Source organism: Canis aureus, chromosome 10 (assembly GCF_053574225.1).
Source record: "Canis aureus isolate CA01 chromosome 10, VMU_Caureus_v.1.0, whole genome shotgun sequence".
Classification (NCBI taxonomy): Eukaryota; Metazoa; Chordata; class Mammalia; order Carnivora; family Canidae; genus Canis; species Canis aureus.
Genome location: NC_135620.1, coordinates 69,107,592 through 69,135,014, shown reverse-complemented (window position 1 = coordinate 69,135,014; position 27,423 = coordinate 69,107,592). Strand labels below are relative to the sequence as shown.

At 44.9% G+C, this 27,423-nt stretch overlaps 1 protein-coding gene across 5 annotated transcripts in view; it reads right to left on the bottom strand.

Moving 5' to 3' along the window:
* Positions 1-27,423, bottom strand: part of SNX30 (sorting nexin family member 30) — a 108,709-nt gene that overhangs the window by 53,378 nt on the left and 27,908 nt on the right. For 3 of the 5 annotated variants that reach the window (XM_077912940.1, XM_077912935.1, XM_077912936.1), the window contains exon 2: positions 7,832-8,023. In XM_077912940.1, the coding sequence (XP_077769066.1) occupies positions 7,832-8,023 (192 nt within the window). Of the gene's footprint in view, positions 1-5,936; positions 6,065-7,831; positions 8,024-18,099; positions 18,142-27,423 lie in introns of those variants that run through there. The other 2 variants (XM_077912937.1, XM_077912938.1) reach the window with 2 other exon arrangements.

Genomic DNA, 27,423 nt, shown 5'->3' with positions numbered 1-27,423 from the left:
ACTAGCAAAGATATTTGTATAATGATGTTCACTGCAATACTATTTAAAATAGCAAAGGAATCAAAGCAATCTAAATGCTTAACAATAAATACAGTTAAATTATGGCATATTTATTCTATGGTTATCAGTAACCATGTTATAAGACATCTTTAATAACAAATACGCTTCAATATGCTTTTATGAGAAAACAGCAAGATTCAAAATTAATTGTACATACGTTATGATTTCATTAGTGTTAAAAATGTGGATATAAAAGGTTAGAAAAAAATCTAGAATTCATAATGACAGCTGTCCTCTTTATACTCATCCTTATTTTCAAATTCTCTACCATTCTCATATAATTCTTTGATAGTCACACCAAAATAATTGTTTATTTTTAAAAGCTTCTTTATGAACATATGGATTAAATAAAATTTTGTTTGATGCTTTGGAAAGCAATAAGGTTTAAAAAAAATCATCCTGAAGCAGAAGGATGCTCACACTCTCTGACTGAATATTTGTTTTACTTACTTTTACCACAATTTGTTCTAGAAAAGACACGGAGATACATACGAAATATGATTAAATGACATTAATTAGAAGTAGGAGAAAGATCAAGAAAGAACAAGGACAGAGAGAAAAAGTAGAGCCAGGAATGAGGCTAGTAAAATACACTCACTATGGAATTCTGCTCACTTGCTAGAACTGGGCCAGAGACAGTACTATGAATTTCTGAAGAGAAACCCAGTCAGCTGTAAGACTCACAGTACTCATAAAAATATGCAGGCCTATAAAATCCCAACTATGAGTCTGTAGTAAATTTTTCCTCTGTGAAATTCAAGGTCTAACTTAGTAAGGAAAATAAAGTAAAAAGAGTTTGGTTCTATTTTTCTAGTAACAACAAAAAGAGAAAAGTGCACACCTACAGTTCCATAATTAGAGACAACCACTACACTGTTTTGTTCTGGGTCCTTCCACACCATGATCCATAATCTAGAATGTCCCATGAGGTCACACAGTCATGGGTACACACCTAAAGTCAGATTCACAAACAGGTAACTGAGCACAAGGGTTGTAACGAAGAATATTCATTTTTGCCATCACTCCATATGAGTATCTCTAGACACATCACAGAATTTAAATTTTTTATTTTATTTTATTGATCGATTGAAAATTCAATTCTTTAGAAGACCTCGCACAAAGCCACAGGGCAATCAATCACCTGGCAGGGCACCTGTGCGTTGAGCCTCACCTTAACCACAGAAGAACTCTTATTCCCCAGGAGCTGATGTGCCTAACTACTGTGGCTTGGAGCCCTTCCAAAGAATTTCCATTCAATCTAAAATTTACAACCAGTTCACTCTAGAGAGATTTGGTCTTCATCAGAAATGCCATTTGTTCAGGCCACAACTGAAACCTGTGAAGTCTGAGTGACTGTCCCCTTTCCCACAAAGGGACCTATTCCCTTGTCAAATATTAGCCAGCTAATCTCATTCTGCTTCAAAACACTGCTACCCTAACAGAACACCTGAGAATGATGACCAGACAGGCTTCTGGTCTCCTCATGCTCCACGGAGCTTCATTTCTCAGAGCTTTACACCAAGCCTTCTAGAACACCCCTTCCATAATAAACAAATTTCTGTGGTTCTTCCACCTATTTAGATTTGGAAAGCTAGCTCTCCCTGGAGACCACAGCCTCCCTGCTGTCCCAGCAGGTGGAAAGTCGCTTGTTTTCTCACATCTCACAAACTCTGCCCTCACCCCCAACACCAACAGTTGCTATTGATAACCCCCTCATTCCACACTGCTCCTCACCTCCACTGCTCCACGGCCCCGTGAAAATCCTCTTGAGGCTCATGCCATCAAGATATCTACATCTCTGTCCCCCTCACACCTGTCTTCTACTGACACTCTATCAATTCTCCTGATTCCCAGAGAATTCTAGTGCCAAAGGGGCTTCCTCTCCAAAGCCCCTACACAACCGGGGGTGCCCTGGAGATCCAGGTGTTTTGCACACACAACACCCACCTTTGAGCCAATGATATCTCCTCCTTCCACTCCCCCGCTTCCCCACAGACTTTGTCATCTGGCATAAATTCAGACCCCCCCTCTCTCTAACCAGCACCTCCTGGATTTCAGACTTCGTTTCCCAAGACCCCTGGTGTTTCAGCCTCTTGGGACCTACAGTCCCTTGGCATTCTGTCCAATTCTATCTTGACTTCCTTATTCAGCATCAACTCCATAACCTGTCACTTCTCTTATTTGCCACCATCCTAAATGTCCCTTCCCCTACTGTCCATTCACACAACTCTGGCCAAAATGCAACCACGCCCTTCCTGCTCTGCGACACCCGGGGTGTGAGCACGCTCCTGGAGGAAAGACCACAGCAGGCCGACACGCGAACGGACACGATAAAATCTACCACCGGACCCTCGACGCTGCCAGGTGGCCCTTTCACACTTCCGAGGTCAACTCTCCCTCGTTCTCCACGTTGGTTTATGCAAAGCCCGCAGTTTTGAAAACTTCCCAGCCTTCCCTCCCGCTGGCTCTTAGCAGAAGATCATCACTATTCCTAACGAAAACTGCAGCTAGAAGCACAGAACCCTCAACTTCCTGCCACAAAACAAAACAAAGCAAAACAGAAACTTCCCTTCTTCCTCTAGAAACAAGGGAAAGAGTAGACCTCCCCCATCGGATCCCCCATCGGAGGCCACATGCTCCCTCCACGTCGGCTCAGGCTTCTGTCCATCCCCACTCGGCAGCTTCCACCTTCCCTCCCGGCTCACCTTAATGCTCCCTTCTCCCGCCACGCTGGCCCCTGGCACTCACACAAGTCCTGTCCATCCTTAGACAGAAGAAGTGACCCCGTCCACCCAAACCCACACTCCTTCCAGCCCCTGTTCTCACTTCACTGCCAAACCACCAACACTCTCTCTTCTCGCTCACTCAAACCCAGGGCACGCGTGCTGGCCGCTTCTGGCCCACCTCCCCCCCAGGGGCAGTGTGGCCCCCAGAGTCATCAGGAACCCTCTTGCCACCAGATCTAACTTGGCTTTGTAATCCTTGTGTCCTTGACCTCTGAGTGCTATTTAGATGCCTCTGTGGACCACGGAGGCTTCTAAAACAAGCAGCTAGTTGGGTGCAAGACTTAGGATTACTAAGGAGATGGGTGAGAGACAGAGGAGGATGGCTCCCAGAGGAGGGCAGCTGGCCGCGCACAGTGCTGGGAGGGGGGCAGAGCTGTCCCTCTCTTGAAAATCGTGCCTGTGGAAGCACAGCACAGACCGATCTAGATTCCAGCCCAAGCTCCACCACGTATCAGTTGCAGGTCTTCGAGTAACTTTCTTAATATGTCTGTGTCTCAGTTTCCTCATCCACAAAGGAAAAATACCACCAGTACCTGCCTCATTGAGTGTGAGGATTAGCTGACAATATATTTAGGGCAGGTAGCACAAAATAAACGATGGCTCCTCCAGATAGCGGAACACACACAGTCTTAGAAATGATTGAACAGTCAGGCTTTGCCCTCAGTGGGGTGTCTGTTTGAGGTTCTCTCTTTCCCCTTGCCTCTCCCCACCCTCCCCCCAACTCCCTCTCAAATAAATCGATGGATGGATGGATGGATGGATGGATGGAAGGAAGGAAGGAAGGAAGGAAGGAAGGAAGGAAGGAAGGAAGGAAATGATAGCATAAGGTGTGCTAACTGGCATTTACTAGCACAGAAAGATACCCAACACATGAAATGAATGGGCAGCATGCAAAATACTCATTTTTGTCAATGGCTAGAGACAAACAGTTCAGAAATTTATAAATGATTATTTCTGGCTGGTGAGCTTATAGGTGTTCTTTCATTGTTTCAGCTTCCTTGAGTTTTCTAGTTTCTCTACGATAAGCACACTTCTATAAAATAAAAGGTTTCTATGACCAAAAAGTACAGCACACAGTAAGTGCTCAGTAATTGGCTATTATGATGATGATACTTTCTAGGAGCTTGCAGAGAAAAGACCCAGGATCCGCCTGCCCTCAGAAGGCCGGGCTGGCTCCCCAGAAAAGAAAGGCACCCATCACTTAGATTTGGGTGCTTAGATTAGACACTGCTTTGCCTAGGCTGGCTCTCAGCCCTAGGCTTGTTTTAGCTCAGGCAAAAGCAGCTCTTTGTCCGGCTTTGGTCATTAGGAATCTGAATCAGGGCAGGAGAGTCAAAGCTCAAAGTAATGAAGTAAGTAATTGTACAACTTCATCCTGTGATCATTAACTCTGCTAGCGAACCACAGAAGAGTGGGGGTCCCAGGGCAAGATCAGTGTGTGAGGCCCTGTGCTCCTGCTTGTCCTCTTCCCCTCAGCCCTGCACACCACAGGGTGTGGGGCTACATCGGGGTGTGTAGACATGCTTTAATGCGATGTTTGGCAAGAAGGTTCCATGTGCACCACCAAGATATTAAACCTGGTGTCACCACCTGCACAGGGAAGAGCAAAGGACTCAGCTTTGAGATAGAATGGAGAGTAAGAAATGAGACGTAATCCCGCAACGGGGTTCACCAATCCTGAGGCATCACAGCCAGGTGAAAATGTGGAATGGGGGGCACCTGGGTGGCTGAGTGGTCTAGCATCTGCCTTCGGCTCAGGGTGTAATCCTGGGGTCCCTGGATCAAGTCCCACATCAGGCTCCCTACATGGAACCTGCTTCTCCCTCTGCCTGTGTCTCTGCCTCTCTCTCTCTCTCTGTCTCTCATGAATAAATAAAATCAAGAAAGAAAGAAGAGAAAAGAGAAAATATGGAAAGGGAATGAGAAAAATTCTGACTTCTAGGATATCAACCCCAGGGAGAAGACAGAGAGATAAGAACACCAAGGAAAAAGAGGAAGGAAGGAAAGAGAAGGGGCACGGGAGAGCGAGGTGGCTTATGACTTGGGTAGCGGATGTCCTGTAGGTTTAAAACTGCGGGAGGTCTTTAGAGAGGGAGACAAAACATGAGAGACTCCTAACTCTGGGAAATGAACAAGGGGTAGTGGAAGGGGATGCAGGCGGGGGCACGGGGTGACTGGGTGAGGGGCACTGAGGGGGGCACTTGACGGGATGAGCACTGGGTGTTACACTCTATGTTGGCAAATCGAATTTCAATAAAAAAAATATTTAAAATAAATAAATAAATAAAACTGCAGGAGGTCGACAGTGTGGCAGAGGAACCAAGCAGGGTGGCCAAATGTGAAGGTAGGCAAGCACTGCTGTGCCAGCAAGGCAGTCACCTTGTCCTTCTGCTGTTTAGAGCATAAATTCAAGAAAAACAGGTTTTGCATTTTGCTGACTACAGGGTAAAAAATAAGTTGACCCTGGGGGTGGGAGGGGGCAGAGGTGGAAATAAGTCACGGGAATACGTTTATCAACCTAGAACCTCTAAGGATTGGGGAAGATTGTGTGCATGCATGTAGGTGTGCACATATTCACAGACAAGTTCTCAAATGTGAACCAGGTACAGAAACGACAGAGCAAGAAAACCAGAGAAATATCTGAGAAGGACTTAAATGTCCATAGAGAAAAGATACTGTATAATCATTGCATAAAAATTTAGGCAGAGATTGAAAAACTAAACTCTCTGTTTGAATATACAAACACGGAAAGGTCTTCAAAAATAGTATGGGGGGGATACCTGGGGGACTCAGTGGTTGAGCATCTACCTTCAGCTCAGTTCATGATCCCGGGGTCCTGGGATCGAGTCCTGCATCAGGCTCCTTACGAGGAGCCTGCTTCTCCCTCTGCCTATGTCTCTGCCTTTCTCTTTGTGTCTGTCTCTCATGAATAAATAAAATCGTTTAAAAAAAATACTGTAGAGGAGAAGGTTAGAAAACTATTACAGTGAAATCTGAATTATATATATTTTAACTCTATCTGTGCATGTGTAAACACACACACAAAAAAGAATGGGGGATGCCTAGGTGGCTCAGTGGTTGAGCACCTACCTTCAGCCCACGGCGTGATCCTAGAGTCCTGGGATCGAGTCCCACATTAGGCTCCCTGCAGGGAGCCTGCTTCTCCCTCTGCCTATGTCTCTGCATCTTTTTCTGTGTCTCTTTTGAATAAATAAAATCTTAAAAAAAAAAGAGAGAGTGGAAATGATATATACCAAATTTTAGCAATGGTTGCTTTTGGCAAGTAAGTGTGTAGGGCTAAGGAAGATTTGTATTTGGTCTTTATAATCATTTCCTCATTCACAATAAAGTATTTATAATACTTGCATAATTTTTCAAATATAGCATTGTCATCCAACAAAAGATGAAGAAACAAAATTTGAGTGTATTTTATTCTCTGCCCATCTCCCTCAAAGACTTTAGACAAGTATAGAACCCACTAAACTTTGACAGTAAAAAATTAATTTATCTTCTACAATGGAAAAGAGAAAAGGCACAGTAGAAGAGAGAGATGTTCATAAATGCTTCTCTTAATACCATCCACAAAGGTGCCCTCAATCTAGTAAAACTTCTAAAAATATGTAAATCCTTCTTTATCATGTGGCCTGTGATGGAGGGGGGAATGCCAACAAACAGGATGGTTTCCTGAATAAAACACTTTCTCTATTCAAAAATATGAAGTGATGACTCCTAGGATAGGTTGAAAGTATAATTCAGTTGTGGCTTGCTATAGTGGGAGGCAAATGACTCCATTTTGGGCCTCTTTTTTAACATGTCTTTTTATAATAAATTCAGAATCAAGTAATACAAGTTAGAAGTATACATATGTGTACATATATGTGTGTGTATATATATATGTGTATATATATACATATATATACATACATATATATATATATATAAAGTGATCATGTGTATTTTCTCCTAAGAGTGTAAATATTGTTACTCTTCTTCTGAATCAGTGATTCTCAACCAGGAATAATGTCCCCCAGGAAATATTTGGCAATTTCTGGAGACATTTTTGGTTGTCTCCATTGACGGTTGGGGAAAGGTACTACTGGCATCTAATGGGTAGAGACCAAAGGTGCTGGGAAACATCCTACAATGCATAGGACCACTCCCCCCATAAAAGAATTATTCAGTCCAAAAAGTCAATCCTGCCATAGATGAGAAACCCTGCTTAAAACTGTAGTGCTATTTAAAATATTGAAAAAATAATTTTCAAAAGTAAAAAATAACACATTATTCTTTTATAAGTAGAATTAGGTTAAAGAATATGGGTTTGAAAATTAAAATGTGAGGTTAACAGTCCTAAACATTCAAGTTAGATTCGTGATTACCAACTTTGTAAGTTGGTAATCATGAGTGAGTTACTTAAAGTTTCTGTTTCAGTTTTCTTATCACTAACATTTTAACTAGAAGATCTACCTTTGAGGGTCACTGTGAACATGAAACCAGTCAATCCCAGCACCCTGCCCACTACCCTCGTGGCACATAGCAAGCAGAAAGGCAATAAATCTTCATTCCCAGCCTCCTCTTACTCCCCTCCGCTATGATCTGTTCCAATTATGCCAAATTATAACCATGGTCTTACCAGAGCTCATCCAGAGCTTCAGGATGATACAATGATTCATAAATTTCAAGAGTAAGGTGATATTAACATGCCAAACAGTATCATGACCCAAAATAAGTGAAAATAGAGGGATTAAAGGTTTCATTTCAAAGACTATAGTTATAATTTCTCCTTCATTTTAAAGTCAAACAAATTCACAGAGAATCCTTTTGCTGTGAATACATTTACTCTCTCAAAAAGCCACACACGCCTTTCAGATGAAGGTGAGGAGTCCTACCAAAAGGTTGGGAGAAAGCAAGGTGGGAATCATGATGGCAGGTCTCTAATTCATCAAGACCCTTCTACAGGGACAGAAAACAATGAAGGGACCTACTTTGGTGGTGATCCTATAGGTAATGTAGGTCTCCATCGTACACACATGCTTCTTGGGATCATCAACTGTGACGAAGAGATCTCTGGTCTCCCCGTCAATGTCATCATCAAGCTGGAGTCTGTTGAGAAGGGAAGATGAAGAAGCTGGACTCGAAGTACCCGCTGGAGTGCCACCGTTGGGCAAAATGAGATCCTGAAAGAAGAAAAGAGTCACCTTACAAATTGGATGAAAACATATTATCTGGAAACATCCGCAGAAATTGCTCATGTAGCCAAACCAAGAAATACTGCTGAATACAAAGGTACCATTCAAAGGAACCGAGCCTCTCCCTACTAAGTGCTGCTTAAGTGAACAGGTCTCCTGAGACCAAAAGACACAAACTATGGCAAGTGCTCTACACCAAATTCGTGCCGACTCCTCTTGCAGCAAGCATGGGAGAAATGCCCAGAAGCAAACGGTTCGGGGACAGAGAACCTAACAGCCCCCACCACCGTCAGACTTGGACAAAGAATGCCATGAGCACACTACAAGAGCATTCTCCCTCTCTCTCTCTCTCTCTCTCTTTCTCTCTCTCTCTCTCTCTCTCTCTCTCTCTCTCGGCCTTTCTAAGACCACCACCTGGGCCCAGGTAAACATTAACAGACTGAACCCTCTTAAATACTTGGTATATTTAGAAACCCAATCAACCATCACAAAGAGACAAGTAAACATTACTTGTGCCTCCTGAAAGAAGTTCACACTAGCCGCCTAGAAAATATGTTTGCCAAAAAAACTGGATCTGAATCCTGAACAAATCTCTAGACACGACACCAATTTATAGGAAATACAGAGGCGTGAGGGAGATGCTCAACCATGCTCTAAGGAAGCAATTGACAGAACCCACAGCGTGAAATTAAAGAGAACCAAAGACCCAGTTTCATCAATAAATAAACTGCGAGGAAAAAAAAAAAAAAAAAGATGGAAGGAGAGTCCAGAGATGCAAAGCTAACTGATAAACCTATCAACAACTGCAGCGGATCCTTGATTAAAACAAAGTGTTAACAGATTTTGTGATATTCAGAGAAATGTGAATATTGATCAGTTATTTGACGATATTAAGGCATTATTAGGCAAGATAATATAAGTATTATGATTTTACAGTCTTCATCTCTTAGGAATATACGCTAGAACATTCATGGATGAAATGATAGGATGTGTGGTATCTGCTTCAAAATAATTAAGGATGGGTAGACGGGGATATAGACGAGACAAGATATGCCCCAAAGTTGATAACTGTTGAAGCCGGTACTTGCAGGTTCATTATACAGTTCCCTTTTTGGTGTGTGTATCTGTAAATCTGTCCATAATATACAAATTATAAAAGTGAGGGAGGGGTGCAAATGCCAGAAAAGGAAGAGAAGGGAAACTTTTAAAATGATGGACCCCTTCCTCTTTAGGCCTTAAGAGGAAGTCAGTTGATTATGTTCCTACAATATCCTGCAATATCCAATGCAGTCTTAACTTTTTTGTTTTTTTTTTTAGGCATAGTAACAGGCAAAGCCCTTGCCTTGCAGAAGATGTGAAGGCATCTGAATATCACCCTGGAGTCATCAGGAGGCAAACACGGGGGAACGGCAAGAAAGCGACAGGGCACCGTGGGAAAGGCCCTGGAAACATTCTCAACCCATGGGTCATCGGATCACAGGCCGGGAGCGCGGAGATGCTTTCCCTGAATCCTCTCTTCTTGTGTATGGGCTGGATTTGACTTAGCCCCCGGAGAAGAGAACGCGGAGGAAGCGAGGGGTCAACCTAGCAGTCGCATCCGTGAGCTGGGAAGTCGCATCCCGGGACATCTGGGAAGAGGGCTGCGACCAGGCAGAGGCGAGTATGACCTGCAGTCAAGGGCCGTGTCACCTCGGGATGATGGAAAATAAACAGGGCACCTTCCTTCGTCTTTTCTACTGACTGCAGATAATTTAATCCCATAGCATGTTCATGCAATGTCAAAAATATTTTTGTAATTACTGAACAAATGCCGTTTTTGCAGAAGATACTCGTGGGCACAGACCCCCCCGCCCCCAACTTCTCCTCAGCCCAGGGCTCAGCTGGGAGGCAAACCCCACGGCAGCTCCTCGTGTGGACACGCCGGCAGGGGCCCACCCGCCTGCTCTGTCAGCACGCAGACACCACAGGCGGTGCAGTGTCCTAGCCCGGTGGCTGCGCAGCTGAAAGGACATCTCTGGAGCTCTGTGACAACCATTGTGTCTCCCTCATTTCGGTGACTGTTTAAACACTGACCTCAGGCAAGACACCGCGCTAGGCATTGCAGGGACCCACCCTCACTGACATTTCAGCAACACTGGCACACTGGGCCTCAGAGGGGCTCAACCGATGGCTAAACACTGCACAAGAAAGAACGAACTCAGAATCTTTAGGCAGATAAGCCAACACGGGCTCTGACAGCAGCTTTCCACCATCTGGCCTAGAAGGATCTTACCAGCCCTGTTTCTCATGGCATCAGTTCCAGAACCCACCATGCTGGTTTGTAATCCCTCACCTTTGCTTGTAAAGCCACCTCTCCAAGCATCTTACTGGAATTTGCTCAAATGCTCCCTCCTCTGTGAATCCTTCCTTGATCGGCCCCTTGACAGAATTAGTCCATCTTTTCTCCATACTTTGAAGATACTTCCACGAAAAAAAAAAAAATGAAGATACTTCCACGGAAGCAGTTTTCACAGTTTTAATCATTGATTTATATATGTAACATCTACAAACACTGCAAGTCCCTGACAACTATGACTGTGCCTTGTTCACCTGTGTGTATCTGTGTATGTGTGTGTGCGCGCGCGTGTGTGTTTGCAGGTCTCCCAATAACTCCAAGCCAACTCACCTGACCTTTGCTCTGAGGATCTCTGCCAACAACCCTCCAAAAACAGCCCACACAGAGGTCTGAGATGTCCTGGCCAGACAGGAGGAAGTTAACTTGTTCTCATGTCAGTTCATGGCAGCAGGAGAGGGGAGGGGAGAGTCAGTCAATCAGATCTTATCTCCCCAAAGATTCTTTCCTCCTGGACTTTGTAGCCAGGAAAACACTCGCACCCTTACTATCAGGTGTTTCACGGGGTGTTCTGTAAGCACAAATAGCCAATGATCTGCAAATGTCTATAATTTCCTAAATCTGGGCCCCGCCAGCTCGGCTTTCCACGGCACGTGGGTACGCAATGCTTCCACATTCTTACTTCATCGCAGCTCAGGGCAGCCTTGTGAGGTCAGCAGGACAGATGCTGTCTCTACCGAGCAGGAGGCAGACTCCAAAAGGTCGGGTGTCAGGTGCAAATGAAGCTAATCATTGCAATGCTAAGCGCTCAATCCAGGTTTCAAATTCGGAGTTCAAGGTTCTTATCGAGTGCCTTTTGTGTGACTTTTCCCAACCCAACAACGCCCTGTATCTCCACTATCTGGCAAAAAATCAAAGGATGCCACTCTTGCTCAAAACTCTCAAAGACCTCCAATAGCATTCACAATGAAATCCCATAACCCATAAGGGTCAGGGTGACTTCATCATTCTCCCTGACCTCATCCTTGACATTTGCCTGCTAGCTCATCCTGCTCCAGATGCACAGGTCTTGGCTCACTTAGACCTTAGGGCTTCCATACTTGCTGTCCACTCCACCTGGGTCACTCCTCGCCCCTCACATGCCCATGTGGCTGGCTCCTCTCTTCAAATGGGCTTCTGTTCAAATGACTCCTACTCAGAAAGGCCTCCTCAGCCCACAAAATCTAAAAATATCCCTGCACCCCTCTATCACTTTCCAGACCCTTCCCTGGCTTTATTTTAGTCACAGACTGTCACTATCTGAAAATGTATTATGTATTGACTGATTGTCTGGCAAGAGCAGAGACTGTGTCTTATTCACTCCTCTATCCTCTGGCACATAGTAGGTATTCAATAAGTATATGATAAATGAATGAGTCTTAGAAAATGATCCAACTCAACCCCTTGCCAATAGAAGTTACTCAATAAATGTCTGTTGAATGACAAGGAAACTGAGCCTAGCAATGACTGGGCAGTTCTAAAGCCCAGTTTCACTATTTACAAGCAGTGTGACTTCAGCAAGTTTCTTAATCTCTCCACACCTAGTTTATTTATAAAATGGGTATAATGGGATTGAATTAGTATATGGAAGCAATTGGAACAGTGCCTGGAATAGAGTGGGTGCTACACCACTATTAACAGACTCAAAAAAAAAAAAAAAGGTGAAATCAACTCATCTGCAACTATTCTTGCATCCCCCTAGAGACTATGATGGGGCTGGGTTCACAGCGGATACTTAATATATGCTGCTGAAGATAAAAACTGTAATAAGAGTCATAGTCTGGTGCTTCAAATACACTTGCCTTAACGATTTTACTGTGGCTACAGTGCCCCTTGGGAAAATCACAACTACACAGTTAATAAATAAATGAAAACTCCTCATTGTTTCAAAATATCAATTCTCACTTATGCAGGCTTCAGTTATAAGTGAATTTCTTCTCTATCCTCACCCCCACGCCTTTCTACTTAGGAATAGAAACACATACATAAGCTGCTTCAGAAACCCCTCTGGTTCAAAGAATTTCAGTTATAAGACCTACCATTGTAGTCAACCAGCCACGAGATAGATTATTAAATTAACATAAGTCACTGGTGAAACTCTGTATTACATTATACATAAGGTTTATGAAAAGAAAGTGGTATACATTAGGAGGCAATATGGATTTAATTTTTTAAGTCATGCTTAGGGAAAAAAAAAGACAAATCAAGAAACAGACTCTCGACTATAGAGAACAAACTGATGCTCACCAGAGGGGAGGGGAGTGGGGGGATGGGTGAAATAGATGATGAGGATTAAGGAAGGCACTTATGATGAGCACTGGGTGACTAAAATAAAAACTTAAAAAAAAAAAAAGGTCATGCTTAAATACCCTAACTTCTCTTTTCGATACTATTAGAGGAATATAGGGGCAGCCCGGGTGGCTTAGCGGTTTAGCATCGCCTTCGGCCCAGGTCATGGTCCTGGAGACCCGGGATCGGGTCCCACGTCAGGCACCCTGCATGGAGCCTACTTCTCCCTCTGCCTGTGTCTCTACCTCTCTCTCTCTCTCTCTCTCTCTGTGTGTGTCTCTCATGAATAAATAAATGAAATTTAAAAAAAAAGAAAGAAGAGGAATATGGGCAACATGATCTAGTTTCAAAAGAGCTTGACATAAGGCATCCTTATACTGAAGGGGAGGAGGCGCATACTGTACCTGACTTGCGTCCATTTACCTCCCTCCTGCCAAGCACACAGGAGATGCATGAAGAATGACTATGTCCTACACAAACTGAACAGAACACTCTTGATTGCTGACTTTGTTGTAAGGTTGAATTTAAGCCTACTTTAGAGAACACATTCAAAGGGAAAATCCCAAAAATGTTCTGTTCAAAGATGCTTCATAACAGAGCAAAGAACGCAGAGTGAACCCTGGAAAAATCCCAAGGGCTCAATAACCAGGAAATGATCATGTTTACAGTAATAGGAATGTTACACACTCATTTAAACATTACAAATCTAGACTCCTAGATAAACTCCATGAACTGGGCACACACACCTTTGCTTTCTCCTTCTTTCCATTCTCAAATACTAACTTAACAACCTAGAGAATGGAAAAGAAAGAGCAATGGGGAAAAAAAGAAAAAGCCAAGCAGTGACCGGAATCGGACCAGATTGGAAATCAGGCAAGAATGCCATCCAAATGCCAACACCCAACACTTCCAAAAGTTTTCTACTGGATATAATTGGGACACAAGTGAGGAAAGAACTAGGAGGTACCTTTAACCCATGTCCCTGAGGTCACTTGAGGTTATCAAGGTTACCAAAGAAGTAGGAAAGGCCCTGAAGCCCTCATATGTATACTCTAATATAAGAGTGAAATCTTCTGGGAAGATGAGGGAGTGAAGGACAAAGAAGGACCATTAGAGTGGCTGGGTGCTGTGGGCAAAGGGAGGCCATGCACAGACATATAGGCCATGTGAAGATCACCAGTAGAGGGGGGGTCTGCCCACATGGCCTCCTCTCGCTATGAGGGGTAGAGATGCAAAAGCAAGACGTAGGTCAAAGGAACCTGAAGGCAACTGGTCAGCTACCCTGGGAAGGTCCACTGAGCACAAGGCAGGCAAGACAGCAAACTGAAGGAGCTAGGCTCTACTGAGATGGGGAGAAAACCCAAAACAAGAAGGAAGCCAGGCTATGCTGAGAGAAAGCCAACTACCAGAGAGAAATAAAGCCAAGTTTTCCTGAGCAACTAACCAGGACCCTGGATTTCTTCCTTCTGACTCTTTTTCCCACTGACAGATCACTCAACTCATCTATCAACTGATTATTCAATTCAATTAAGATCCAAGAAGACAATTCTAACATCATGGAGAAACAGGGGATCCAATAATTCACTTGTTCTGATCGGAGGCAAATGGTAGGCCTGCATTACGTCATCAGACAAAAGAACACCTAAAATATACGTAACCTATGTTAGCATCTTCATTCAGATTCAAGAAGACCAAAACATGAAGAAAGTAGCACAGTCCTCAAGAGCAGATAAATATATTTGAAAAAGATTTATTCCATGAAATAGAACACTTTAGGCCACATCTACTTTGTGCTCCGTTTTAAAAAGAAAATGTCAAAACTGCAAGAGGGAATACAAAAGTTAAAGTATAAACTGAAAATGGAAAAGAGTAAAAATTACAAGCCAAACCAGAATATATTTCTTCTAAAAGATGTATCAGATAAAGCAAAACTTAGGAAACCTGATCAATACAGAAGGGGATGGAGGGAGAGGAGAGTAGGTAATAACTATTTAAATCTTACTTCTATACATGATTATGAATTATAAGGATATGCTATGAATATGCCATTAAATTTGTAAGTAAGTCTGTATGAGATGAATGCCTTTCTAGGAAAATACACAGCCAAAATGAAATTTAGTTGGGGTGGAAAATCTAAATAAATAACCACAGAACTGTTGTCAGAGAACTTTTACTGAAAGGTAAGCTAAGTCCCATGGTTGTACAGCTGAGTTCCACTGAATCTCAAGGATGAAGTTCTGTTTTATTCAAATACTCTAAGACATATACTTTTAAAAAACGGAGAAACCTTTTAAGCCAAGTATAGGTATTAACTATATCTGATATCAAAATATTAGGACAGAAAAGGAAATTAGATATAAGCATAAACACTGTCAATAAATTAACATCAAGTGGTACGTTAAACGAATTTTTAAAAAGAAGAATATACCAGGATCAAGTCAAATATGTTCAAGGAAATCAAGAATAATTTAATGTTAGGAAATGTATTAACACAATTCATTACATTAACTGACTATATAATTATTGTTGGATATAATCATGTCATGTACAATACCAAAATGCTTTTTGGTATTCATTGGTAATGAATTATTATCAGCCATTCCATTAAAATCTCTAAGTAAAATTAAGAAATAAAAGTGAAGTTCCTAAGGGGCGCCTAGGTGGCTCAATTGGTTGAGCATCCGACTCTTGGTTTTGACTCAGGTCATGATCTCAGGGTCATGAGATTGAGCCCTGTGTCAGGCTCCACTCCCAGCACAGCATCTGCCTGAGATTCTCTCCCTCTTCCCCTGCCTCTCCTCCTCTTTTCAAATAAATTAATTTTTTTAAATCTTAAAAAAAGAGTAAAGTTCCAGGAAGTAAAACTTCTTTGCAGTTGCATTTCTATACACTGATAATGCAGTAGCAGAAAGAAAAACTAAGGAAACAATCCCATTTACAATTGCACCAAAAATAATAAAATAACCTAGGAATAAACTTAATCAAGGAGGTAAAAAAGATTTGTACTCTGAAAACTATAAAACATTGATGAAAGAAATTGAAGATGACACAAATGGAAAAATATTCCATGCTCACGGATCGGGAGAACAAATATTGTCAAAATGCTCATACTATCCAAAGCAACCTACAGATTTAATACAATTCCTATCAAAATACCAGCAGTATTTTCGGACAACTAGAATGAATAATCCTGAAATTTGCATGGAACCACAAAGACCCCAAATAGTCAAATCATTCTCGAAGAAGAACAAAACTGGAGGTATAATAATCCCAAATTTCAAGATGTATAACAAAGCCATAGTCATCAAAACAGTATGGTACTGGTAACAAAAATATACACATCAATGGATCAGAATAAAGAACCCAGAAATAAACCCACAATTATATAGTCAATTTATCTACAACAAAGGAGGCAAGAATATGCAATGGGGAAAAAGTCTCTTCAACAAATGGTGTTGGAAAAACTGGACAGCTACATGCAAAAAGAACAAAACTGGACCACTTTCTTACACCATACATGAAAATAAACTCAAAGTGGTTTAATTTGAGACCCCAAACCATAAATTTCCTAGAAGAAAACAGACAGTATTCTCTTTGACATCAGTCATAGAACCATTTTTCTAGATATGTCTCCTTTGTCAAGGGAACCAAAAGTGAAATTAAACTATTGGGACTACACCAAAATAAAAAACTTTTGCACAGCAAAAGACACCATCAAGAAAAGAAAAAGACAACCCACCAAATGGGAGAAGATATTTGGAAATGATATATCGGATAAGGTGTTAATATCCAAAATATACAACAAACCTATACAAATCAACACCAAAAATAATAATGACAGCAATAATCCAACGTAAAAATAGGCAGAAGACATGAACAGACATAGCTCCAGAGAAGACATCCAGATGGCCAAAAGACACCTGAAAAGATGTTCAACATCACTCATCATCAGGGAAATGAAATATTTTAGAGTTTATATCAGAAAACATCAACCATGAACCTTGAAAACATTATGTGTAAGAAGCCAGACATCAAAGGCCACATGTATCACTCCAATCATAGGAAATGTCCAGAACAGGCAAATTTATAGAGACAGAAAACAGATTTTTGGTTGCCAGGGGCTTGAGGGGAGGGAGAACAGGGAGTGAATGCTTATGGAATGTGGGGCTTCTTTTGGGGAGTGACAAAAACATTCTGGAATTGGACAGTAATGATATGTGCACAGTGCTGTGAACATACTAAAAACCACTCAACTGTCTCCTTTCAAATGGTAATTTTAGGATTTGTGATTAGATCTCAATTTTTTTTTTTTTAAAGCAGCAAACAATGTGAAACATTAAAGGCCTGTCTACCAAACTCAGAAACAAGATCCTGATACCTAATATCACTCCCTTATCCAAATTGTTCCGGAAGATTCTAGCTAATGCAATGATGTACTTACAGTAGAGCTCCATGCACTGGGGAGTCAAGAATAATACTGGAAGCCATGCAGTGACCCACATCACTCCCTGGCAAGAGGTCCATCCCCACCACCCCAAGATTATCTCAAACTGTAATAATACACATAGGGAGAAAACATATTTAAAACATTTTAAAATGGTCAATCTGAATTGATGTAAAGTACTTAACTAAATAATGTTCAGTGACAAAGGACACAAACTACACGGAGGACGGCATTGTCATCTGCAGTTATTGACTTCCTTCAAGAGGATTATACATTCTCATCACTGTCAAGTGACTCCCCACTGAAGGGCACATTCCCCTCACATCCCCTGCCTTTTGGCTTGGCCATGTGACTTGCCCTGGCCAGTGGCACATGAGCGAATATGACACACACACCAGATGGAGCAGACAGTGTTAGAACCACTGCAGGTTTTCACCAGCTCTCTTGTTCTCTCGCTCCTCTGCCTGGAAACTGGCACGTCCCAACGGGGGCTGCTCCTTCAGAATGGAGTACTTGTGGACAGGAGCCATAGGGACTGACTCATAGCCGCTGACACACACCATGACCTAGAAATTAATGTTTGCTTCAAACCTTTGAATTTTTTGGAGTTATTACCACAGCAAGTCTGGCTAATACATATAATTATTAAAATACCTATATAATTTTTTAAATTTAGATAGGAAACAGTGATATAAACAATACGAAACTTTAAGCTAGAGAAATTTATCTTTTTTTTTTCTGGTAGAGTTATTCAAATGCATCTTAACTATATTTCCTAGGTTCAGGACTCTACCTGCTTATTAGTAGGAAGCTCAATCCTCCTTCTTTCCTACTTCTGCCCTGGAAACCCTATCACAAATATTCTCCAAAGCCTCCAAGGTTGCTTGCACGAGTATCTCCATGTCCCCAAGACCCACCAGCCTGTGGTTTCTAGGTTAGTATCTTCCCTGAACATCTTACCTTCTCGTACTTTGGATTCTGGATCATTTCTTATGAGGTAGACTCTTCTTTGACATGAGTTAAGAACCCACTTGTTTCAAAGTTTTAGTTGTAGTCTAATAAAGTTATTTAGAAACTGAAACTATTTCCCTATTTTCTCTTGGAAAACCTGTCATTCGAGTAAAATCCACCTACTGGCTTGATGCAAAAGAAGACCTCACAAGAGCACAAACCAAGTCAAAATGAAGGGGCCTAAGTCTACATTCTTTGGCTAAGATTCCAATGTCTGTTACTGGCTTTTCCTAAGAATCTCCAGACTAGCAGCCCCTTCACCAGACATTCTTGTGATTCTTGGGAGCAAAGATTTTTCCTCCTGTTCTCAGATGAATTTAAACATGATCTCTTTTCCTTCCTTCTAAAGGAGGCTATTCTGTTTCAGCCACATACTGAGCACCTAATACACATTAGCCCAGATGCTACTGGGAGCTACCAAACAGAAACAAAAGAGCTACCAAACCAAAGTGCTACCAATTGCTTTAAAACAGTGTTCAGGGATCCCTGGGTGGCGCAGTGGTTTAGCACCTGCCTTTGGCCCAGGGCGCAATCCTGGAGACCCGGGATCGAATCCCACGTCGGGCTCCCGGTGCATGGAGCCTGCTTCTCCCTCTGCCTCTCTCTCTCGCTCTCTCTCTCTCTCTGTGACTATCATAAATAAATAAAAAATTAAAAAAAATAAAACAGTGTTCAAGGAAGGCAACCTCGCTGGGCACATGGGCATAAAAACCTCTACAATGCAATGCAATATGGGTTGTGATGGAGCTCCACGCAAAGTGAAGGAAGGGAGCAAAGGATGCTGGAGCAAAGGATGCTGGGACAACTTGGGAACAACGACTGAATCTGCCAATGGGAAAAACAAGGCTGTGGGAGAGCTTGGCATGGACGCTCCAGGCTGAGAAATTATAAGGAGAGGTACTTACAGAAGCTCGTCCCTAACTAATGATCATTAAGACTCATGGCACAGAGACTCTGCCCCAAGACTGGTCAGGTGTGTGCAGGCCATCTGGAGGACTCAGAAGCCCAGGCAGACAGCTTTCCAAAAACACAGATTAAACCTCCCTCAAAGAGTGCATATTCAAAGAAAATGTGACTCTACCTTAAAAACAAAAACAAAAACAAAAAAACTGTTTTCCCCCCACCTGTCAATGGAAAGCTAAGTGATGGCATGCCTCCACTGACATTTTTACACGAAAATCACACAAGGGTCTGGGGCATTAAAGCCCCTCAGAGACCACCCAAGTGGTTCTGTGTCAGAAAGAAGGCTTAGAAGTGACATGCATAAGTCGAGCAGAAATGTGAGGAATTCAGGTCTTTGGTCTCTATTCTAAAGCTGAGCTACATTACTTCGATGCTCCTCCGCAGAGGTGAGTGATGTAGAAGATAAGCAGAAAACAGACCAATTGAGAAAATCTTACATCATGATTGGTAATCAACAGAGGGTAAGTGAAGTTTCATAAAGATCAGAAAGTTAACCTAGTGTGGAAACTCCATCTAAGGTCCTCCGCTCTATGCTCTTCCTACCCTAACCCACTCCATCCACTCTGATCTGTAACAAAAGAAGCAAAGAAGGGAGATGCAGGCTTAAGAGTCCAAGTGCCTGGGCTTGAAGTCTGGCTTTGCCCCTCGCCGGGCCTAGGGTAGGGCACCCAATCTCTCTGAGCCCCCATTTTTCCATCTAGGACATGGAGGGTATACGGATTAAATAAAACACATAATGTGCCTATTAGAATCTCTTCATAAATGTTAGTTCTTTCCCACCCTTCACCTAATATCTCGTAACTGTACCATTCATTCATCTTACAAAGCCTGGTTCTGGGGCACCCGGCTGGCTCAGTCAGTGGAGCATTGGGACTCTTGATTCTCAAGGTCTTGGGTTCAAGTCCCACACTGTATGTAGAGATTACTTAAAAATAAAATCTTAAAAAAAATAGGTTCTAAATTTCATGTTTTTGTGCTATCATCTGACACAGTACTAAGTATATGGAATGTACCTCCATATTCAATAAAAACAAGTTTAAAGAAGGGGCATTTCTGGTTTTCAGAACAAGGACCTGGATGAAACAGTATACTATACAAAGTGGAATATGTACTAAGTGACTTGTTGATTAATCATCATCTCAGACCAAATATTTTCAAGGGCAACAATCATTCAAATGAGAACAGAATAAGGCAGGACTCAACTACCAATAGCAAGTGCCAAGGGGCTACTGTGGAGTCCAGGCCTAAGGCCTACATCACTTGGCTATGCTTAGAAAACCTTGCACCTTGGGGCACCTGGCTGGCTCAGTTGATGGAACATGTAACTCTTGATCTTGGGGTTGTGGGTTCAAGCTCCACATCGGGTGTAGAGATTACTTAAAAAATACAATCCTTAGGGGTACCTCGTCAGTTAAGCATCCAACTCTTGATTTTGGCTCGGGTCATAACCTCATGGGTTGTGAGATCAAGCCCCATACTGGGCTCCACCCTGAGCATGGAGCCTGCTTAAGAGTCTCTTGCTTCCCTCTCCCTTCCTCCACCCCACTCCCTCTCTCCCTCCCTAAAAAATAAACAATTAAAATAAAATCTTTTAAAAAAATGCCTTACACATTTAGTAAGACTATAAGTGTCCTTGCCTTAAAAATTAAAGTTCACCATTCCTCTATAGCAGGGACTCTTTTGCAGGAATCCAGAAGCCCCTCATGCCAAAAATTATGTGCAAATTTCGTGTGTGCATGTGAGGATTTGAATCTTCCTTCAGAGAGAAACTACCATTTTTAGAGTCCCCAAAATACCCATGGGGAAATAAGTGAAGCACTGTAGGTTCTAAACTCTCTAAATTAAAAAGAGGAAATAGAAGTACATTTCCACTTCTATGAGCTCCCGGAGTTCAAACTGTCCTTTTACAGGGTCCTGTGACATATACACCCTACCTGTGAAGGGAAGAATGTTCTTAAACCCTGAACCCAAACCTAAAACCAACCGGAGATGAGAATTTGTTGAATTAGGAAGAAATATGTGACTATATTCAAATAGGTCACACTTGGTCAAAAAAAGTTTTTACATTTTTTTTCCTCCTTGTACAGGATGCATACACAGTGTTCTCCCAATAACACTCTTGCTGGCATTAAGCACTGTTGTGTTGATTCAAGAATCTGCATCTTACCACAAAGGAGCTAAAAAATGTTTTTCCTCCTCCCTGCCCCCCAAAAAGAAAATTTTCTGTGGAACTCTTCAAAGCCCGAGACAAAGCTTCCCCCACAGCGTCCTTGTGAGAAGCCTGAAGTGTGCCCGGCTCTCTCCCCAAAGTGCAAATGCATTTCCAGGCTTGAGATCCGCCTGGCTACCTGGTTGCTCCAGATCTAATTCCCACATTCCTACAGACGTGACTCAGACTGGATGTGGGGGATTTCTTTTTATTCTCAAGGCTAACTGATTCACCGGCAAAGACAAAGGCAGCTGACGACCAAGAGTCTGACCATAGTCCAAACAGTAAAAGAAGCAGCAGGAATAGGACATTCTAAAGCAAAACAGCCCAAACAAGTTTTTGCAACTAAGTAGCCAGACAAGGAAAGTAGAAAAAAAGACCAGAAGGAGGGACACACAAGAAAGGGGCTCTAACCCTGGTCAGTCTGGCCCTCGGGACATTCTGAGCGCAGAGGCAGAAATAAGCCCTGCGAACGCAGGCAAGTGGAAGGATTTCAGATCAGACCCAGGCAGCAGAGGGACAGAAACAAAGGAAGGGAAAAAAGTCAAGGAATGAAAAAAAAAATCTTACAACCTTATCTGCCTATAAACTAGGAGGTGGCTCCCCCGTGGCAGCGCGGCAGTGGCTATGGGATACCCACCTGTGGGAAGGATCCGAGGCTTGTCATGAAGCCTACATACGAGAGATCGATAAACAGCAAGGATTTCTCAAGATGTCTTTATTTACCCTTCACAGATGCTAGAGAAGAACATCAACTGTCCAAAGTGAAGATTATTATTATGTTGTTGTTGTTGTTGTTGTTGTTGTTGTTGTTGTTGTTAAGACTGCTGGCCGGGGAAGCGGCTGGGGTAAGGGAGAGCTATCTTCGAAGTAGGTAGAGCTGCTGTTTGACAAAACCTACCTAAAGACTATATTCCTCTCACATACATAATTAAATGTTTTAAGCATCTTCAAGTGGTAAAAAACAAAAACAAAAAAGTGATTGTCTCTATGAGACAGACGGTGGAGGGAATGGGACAAAATAATTATTACTTTCTATTTATTCTATCGACCAAAAGAGAGATGTTTTCCAACACAGGGCCGAGTGAAGTAGCCTAATTACCAGGGTGCTCGACTCCTCCAAACCGCGAATTAGAGGCGCGGGAAGAAAAGCCGCTCATTCGTGCATCTGGCCCAACACACTCGGGGCCTCGCGGGCGCCAGGGGCTCTTCTGGGGGCGGGGGGGGCGGCAAGGGATTCACACGCGGAGTCGGGGTGCACAGGGACCAGGACGGTCGGCCCCAGGGGACGAGGTGGTGGACGCGGGGGCCAGGGGAGAGGGGGCCAGGGGCGAGGGCACAGCGGCGAGGGGCAGAGGGGCGAGGGGCAGAGGGGCGAGGGGGACAGGGGCGAGGGGGTCAGGGGCGAGGGGGTCAGGGGCGAGGGGACAGCGGCTAGGGGGACGGGGCGAGGGGGCCAGGGGCGAGGGCACAGCGACGAGGGGGACAGGGGCGAGGGGGACAGGGGCGAGGGGACAGCGGCGAGGGGCACAGCGGTGAGGGGCACAGGGGCGAGGGGGACAGGGGCGAGGGGCACAGGGGCAAGGGGACAGCAGCGAGGGGCACAGGGCAAGGGGGCCAGGGGCGAGGGGCACAGGGGCGAGGGGCACAGGGGGGAGGGGCACACGGGGGAGGGGGACATCAGCGAGGGGCACAGGGGCAAGGGACAGCGGCGAGGGGCACAGGGGTGATGGGGCCAGGGGCGAGGGGCCAGGGGCGAGGGGGCCGGGGTGAGGGGCACAGGGGCAAGGGGGCCAGAGGCGATGGGGCCAGAGGCGAGGGGCACAGCAGCGAGGGGCACAGGGGCGATGGGGCCAGGGACGAGGAGGACAGGGGCGAGGGGGACAGAGGCGAGGGGAACAGCGGCGAGGGGACAACAGCGAGGGGCACAGGGGCGAGGGGGAGAGGGGCACAGCAGCGAGGGGCACAGGAGCGAGGGGAACAGGGGCAAGGGGCACAGGGGCGAGGGGACAGCGGCAAGGGGGCCAGGGGCACAGGGGTGAGGGGCACAGAGGCGAGGGCACAGCAGCGAGGGGGGGCAGGGGCGAGGGGCACAGGGGCGAGGGGGTCAGGGGCGAGGGGCAAGGGGTACAGGGGTGAAGGGGACAGAGGCGAGGGGCACAGCGGGGAGGGGACAGCGGCAAGGGGCACAGCGGCAAGGGGCACAGGGGCTAGGGGCACAGGGGCTAGGGCCACAGGGGCGAAGGGGACAGCGGCGAGGGGACAGCGGCAAGGGGCACAGGGGCTAGGGGCACAGGGGCTAGGGGCACAGGGGCGAGGGGGACAGCGGCGAGGGGGACAGCGGCGAGGGGCACAGGGGCGAGGGGCACAGTTGCTGCAGCGCCTGGAGAGCGTGGGCGACGCGGCCGCTCAGGAGGGTCTGGGAGGGGACAGTTGCCACCCCGACCCCCGCTCTCCCAAGGGCTCTGCGGCCGCAGAAAACCGCTCTACTTCAGCCACACTCGGCCAAGTGGGACGACGCCCCGTGCAGGTGGGACCGTGTGTGCTCGGGCAGCTGCAGGGGGAGCCCCTTGGTGGGAGAGCAGCTGCCCTGGCAGGGAGCACTGCACGGGCGACACTGCGCGGGTGGCTGCACAGACACACAGCTGGGGCCACCGCCCGGAGGGGTGGGGACGATGGGAGCCGTGGGGGGGGGGGGGCGGACGGCAGGAAATGGGGCCTGCAAGGCAGGGGGGTCCGGACTCTGAGGGCTCTTAAGTAACAGGCTTAAGCACTTGTGTGCGCTGTAGGCTGAGGCCCAGCTCTTCAGCAGGAAAGTGGGCCACGGAGTGTTTTTTAAAAAAAAAAAAAAAAAAAAAAAAACCTCAGAAAAAGCACACAGGGCAGACAAGAAGGGAAAGAATTAACAGGTCAGGAGTTCAGGGGCTACACTCATTGTCCAGACACACTCCCTTCTGAATAGCACCTGAAGCAGGCGGCAGATGCCAAGGAAAGGGAAGGGAAGGACAGGGGAGGAGTGTCACCAACACCAAGGTCAGATGGCCTGAGACACTCTGAGGGATGTGTTTCCCAGGCAGAAGAAACAATGTTGCCACACCGGGTCATGTTTCAAACACAGCGAAATTACAGAAGATCAGAAATTGCTGCAGTTCTAGCAAAATCAAGTAAACCCAAGTTCAACAGCCCCATGCGCTGCCCGTAAGTCCACGGAGCCCATCCTTAGGACAAGAAGGCAGGTCCCATCCAAACGACTGTGTTCAGCAAAGACTTCGACCAAGGTCACCAGGTACCTGACATTCTTACCCATGTGGGAGCTGCTTCCCTGGGTGGATTCCCACCCAGGTCACCTTCAGTCACTTGCTTCGGTGATACCAGACCCAAGGCCGTTTGCCTCTGTCACAAGCCAGCACCTCTCACTGCAGGGACTCCCCTGGGGAACCTTATACCACAGTCCATTTAAGGAGGCCAGAAGGACAAACAGCCCACAAGCTGTCTTGCCTGGCTCAGACACCTGGCCAGAGGGTGCTTCTTGGGTCACCTGAACCCACTCTAGGCAAAGAGCAAAAGATGGCCAGTTGAGCACCCTGCAAGCCTGGGCTAGGAGGTGACTGAGAAACATAACACAACCCCCAAACAGAAACCCAGTTCTTAGGGCTAAGAAAGATTCCAGGACTTGGAGACAAAATCCATACTCTTCTCAGCCATCCTCACATACACCTATAAGTCAAGGGGAGGGAAGGTAAAGAAATGAAATGTCTTAAGCTCATACTCTCCACCAGGCACTCTGCAAGCTTTAGACATTATATCTTATTTAGCCCCTAAAATAACTCAGGGATGAGGCGGAAGGAGAGGGAGGTGAGCTTTACTAACCCTGTTTTCCTACTAAGAGAACAGGCCCAGGGAGGTTAGAGGGTGGGCCCAAGGTCACTCAGCCAGGAACAAGCAAGGTACAGCCCCCGCAAGAGTCCAGAGCAGAGGCTAACAGCCCTCCACTACCTGTCCCCTCGTCACAGATTTCATTCAACAGGCACCTCCGGGACCAGAGACCCCCACTACCACCACACACATCTCTGCATCTGTACCAGCACCGGGCGGTAAGCTATCCTTCAGAAGTGTTTCTTAAAAATATAATTCCTGATCCACCAGCGTCAGAGAAATAAATGAAGCCACTTCTCTCAAAGGATTTTAAGAGCCAGCCAGCTCCAGAGAGATCCAACATAAAGGACCAAAGCCCATTAACAAACAGCTCCATCTGGCTGTCAGCAATCCCCACGGGCTCCAGAAAAATAAAACAGGACCCTACCATAGTGTCTGCACTTAGAACTAGACCTGGGCGATTAGATACCATTGTGCACGGACACGTCTGGCTTGAACACCGAGTGCTAATGCAGAGAGAAAGGGCTTCTCATCCCCAGAGAACTCCCGGGGAACATATATCCTGCCCAAAGGGCTTGATGATTCACCGTCATTCCTGAAACTGACCGAACAGATCTGACTTAACACACGGCAGCTACAGAACACAGGTTGTTCAATTAATGCTGGTGGAGAAGTTAGTTAACCATGTAGAAAACAATTAAGTTATGTCCTTCGCTCATACCACCTGCAAAAATAAATATCAAGAATAAACATCAAAAAAGCAATAATACAGGACGATTTATATCAGCCTCAGAAAATATTTTTTTATAAAGGACAAGAGAGTAAATATTTCCAGCTTTGCAAGCCATAGTCTCTGTTGCTGTCTCTCGAGTCTGCTATTGCAGGGCAAAAGCAGCCATAGGCAGGAGCTACATTCTGGTAAAATTTTATTTGGATGTGGAAATTTGAATTTCAGTTTTCAGGTCTCATGAAATATATAAATCTTCTCTTTCCCCCCAGCCATTTAAAAATGTAAAAACAGGGGTGCCTGGGTGGCTTAGTCGGTTAAGCATCTTCTTTTGGCTCAGGTCATGATCCCAGGGATCAAGCCCCACACTGGGCTCCCTGCTCAGCAGGTGTCTGCTTCTTGCTCTCCTTCTGCCCCTCCCCCCTCAAATAAATAAGTAAAATCTTTATTTAAAATGTAAAAACAGGGATCCCTGGGTGGCGCAGCAGTTTGGCGCCTGCCTTTGGCCCAGGGCGCAATCCTGGAGACCGGGGATCGAATCCCACGTCGGGCTCCAGGTGCATGGAGCCTGCTTCTCCCTCTGCCTGTGTCTCTGCCTCTCTCTCTTTGTGACTATCATAAATTAAAAAAATAATTTAAAAAATTTTAAAAAATGTAAAAACAACTTTTAAGACCACTGGTGTCAGGGGTGAGAGTTGGGGGGGAGGGGGAGGGTGGGCGTGGCTATAAAAGGAGAGCAGGGCGGAGCCTCCTAGTAATGAACCAGTCTGTATCCTGACTGTGGCCGTGCTGAAACTCCGGGACACCTGCACCCCGATGTTGATAGCAGCAATGTCCACAATAGCCAAACTGTGGAAGGAGCCTCAGTGTCCATCAAAAGATGAATGGATAAAGAAGCTGTGGTCTATGTATACAGTGGGATATTACTCAGCCATTAGAGACGAAAAATACCCACCATTTGCTTCGATGGAACTGGAGGGTATCATGCTGAGTGAAATAAGTCAATCAGAGAAGGACAAACATTATATGGTCTCATTCAATTGGGGAATATAAAAAATAGTGAAAGGGAATAAAGGGGAAAGGAGAGAAAATGAGTGGGAAATATCAGAGAGGGAGACAGAACAGGAGAGACTCTTAACTCTGGGAAATGAACAAGGGATGGTGGAAAGGGAGGTGGGCGGGGGGTGGGGGTGACTGGGTGACAGGCACTGAGGGGGGCACTCGATGGGATGAGCACTGGGTGTTATGCTGTATGTTGGCAAACTGAACGCCAGTAAAAAAAAAAAAAATCTACACATGTGACAGAAGTGCACAGAACTAAATGCCCACAGGCACCCACACACGAACGAGTGCATGTAAAAGTGATGAAATCTGAATGAGTTCTGTGGGTTACATCAATTTCAATTTCCTGGTATTTCTAAGATATTATACCATTGGAGGAAACTGGGTAAAGGGCACCTGGGACCTCCTTACGCATTTTTAGTAATTTTCCATGAGT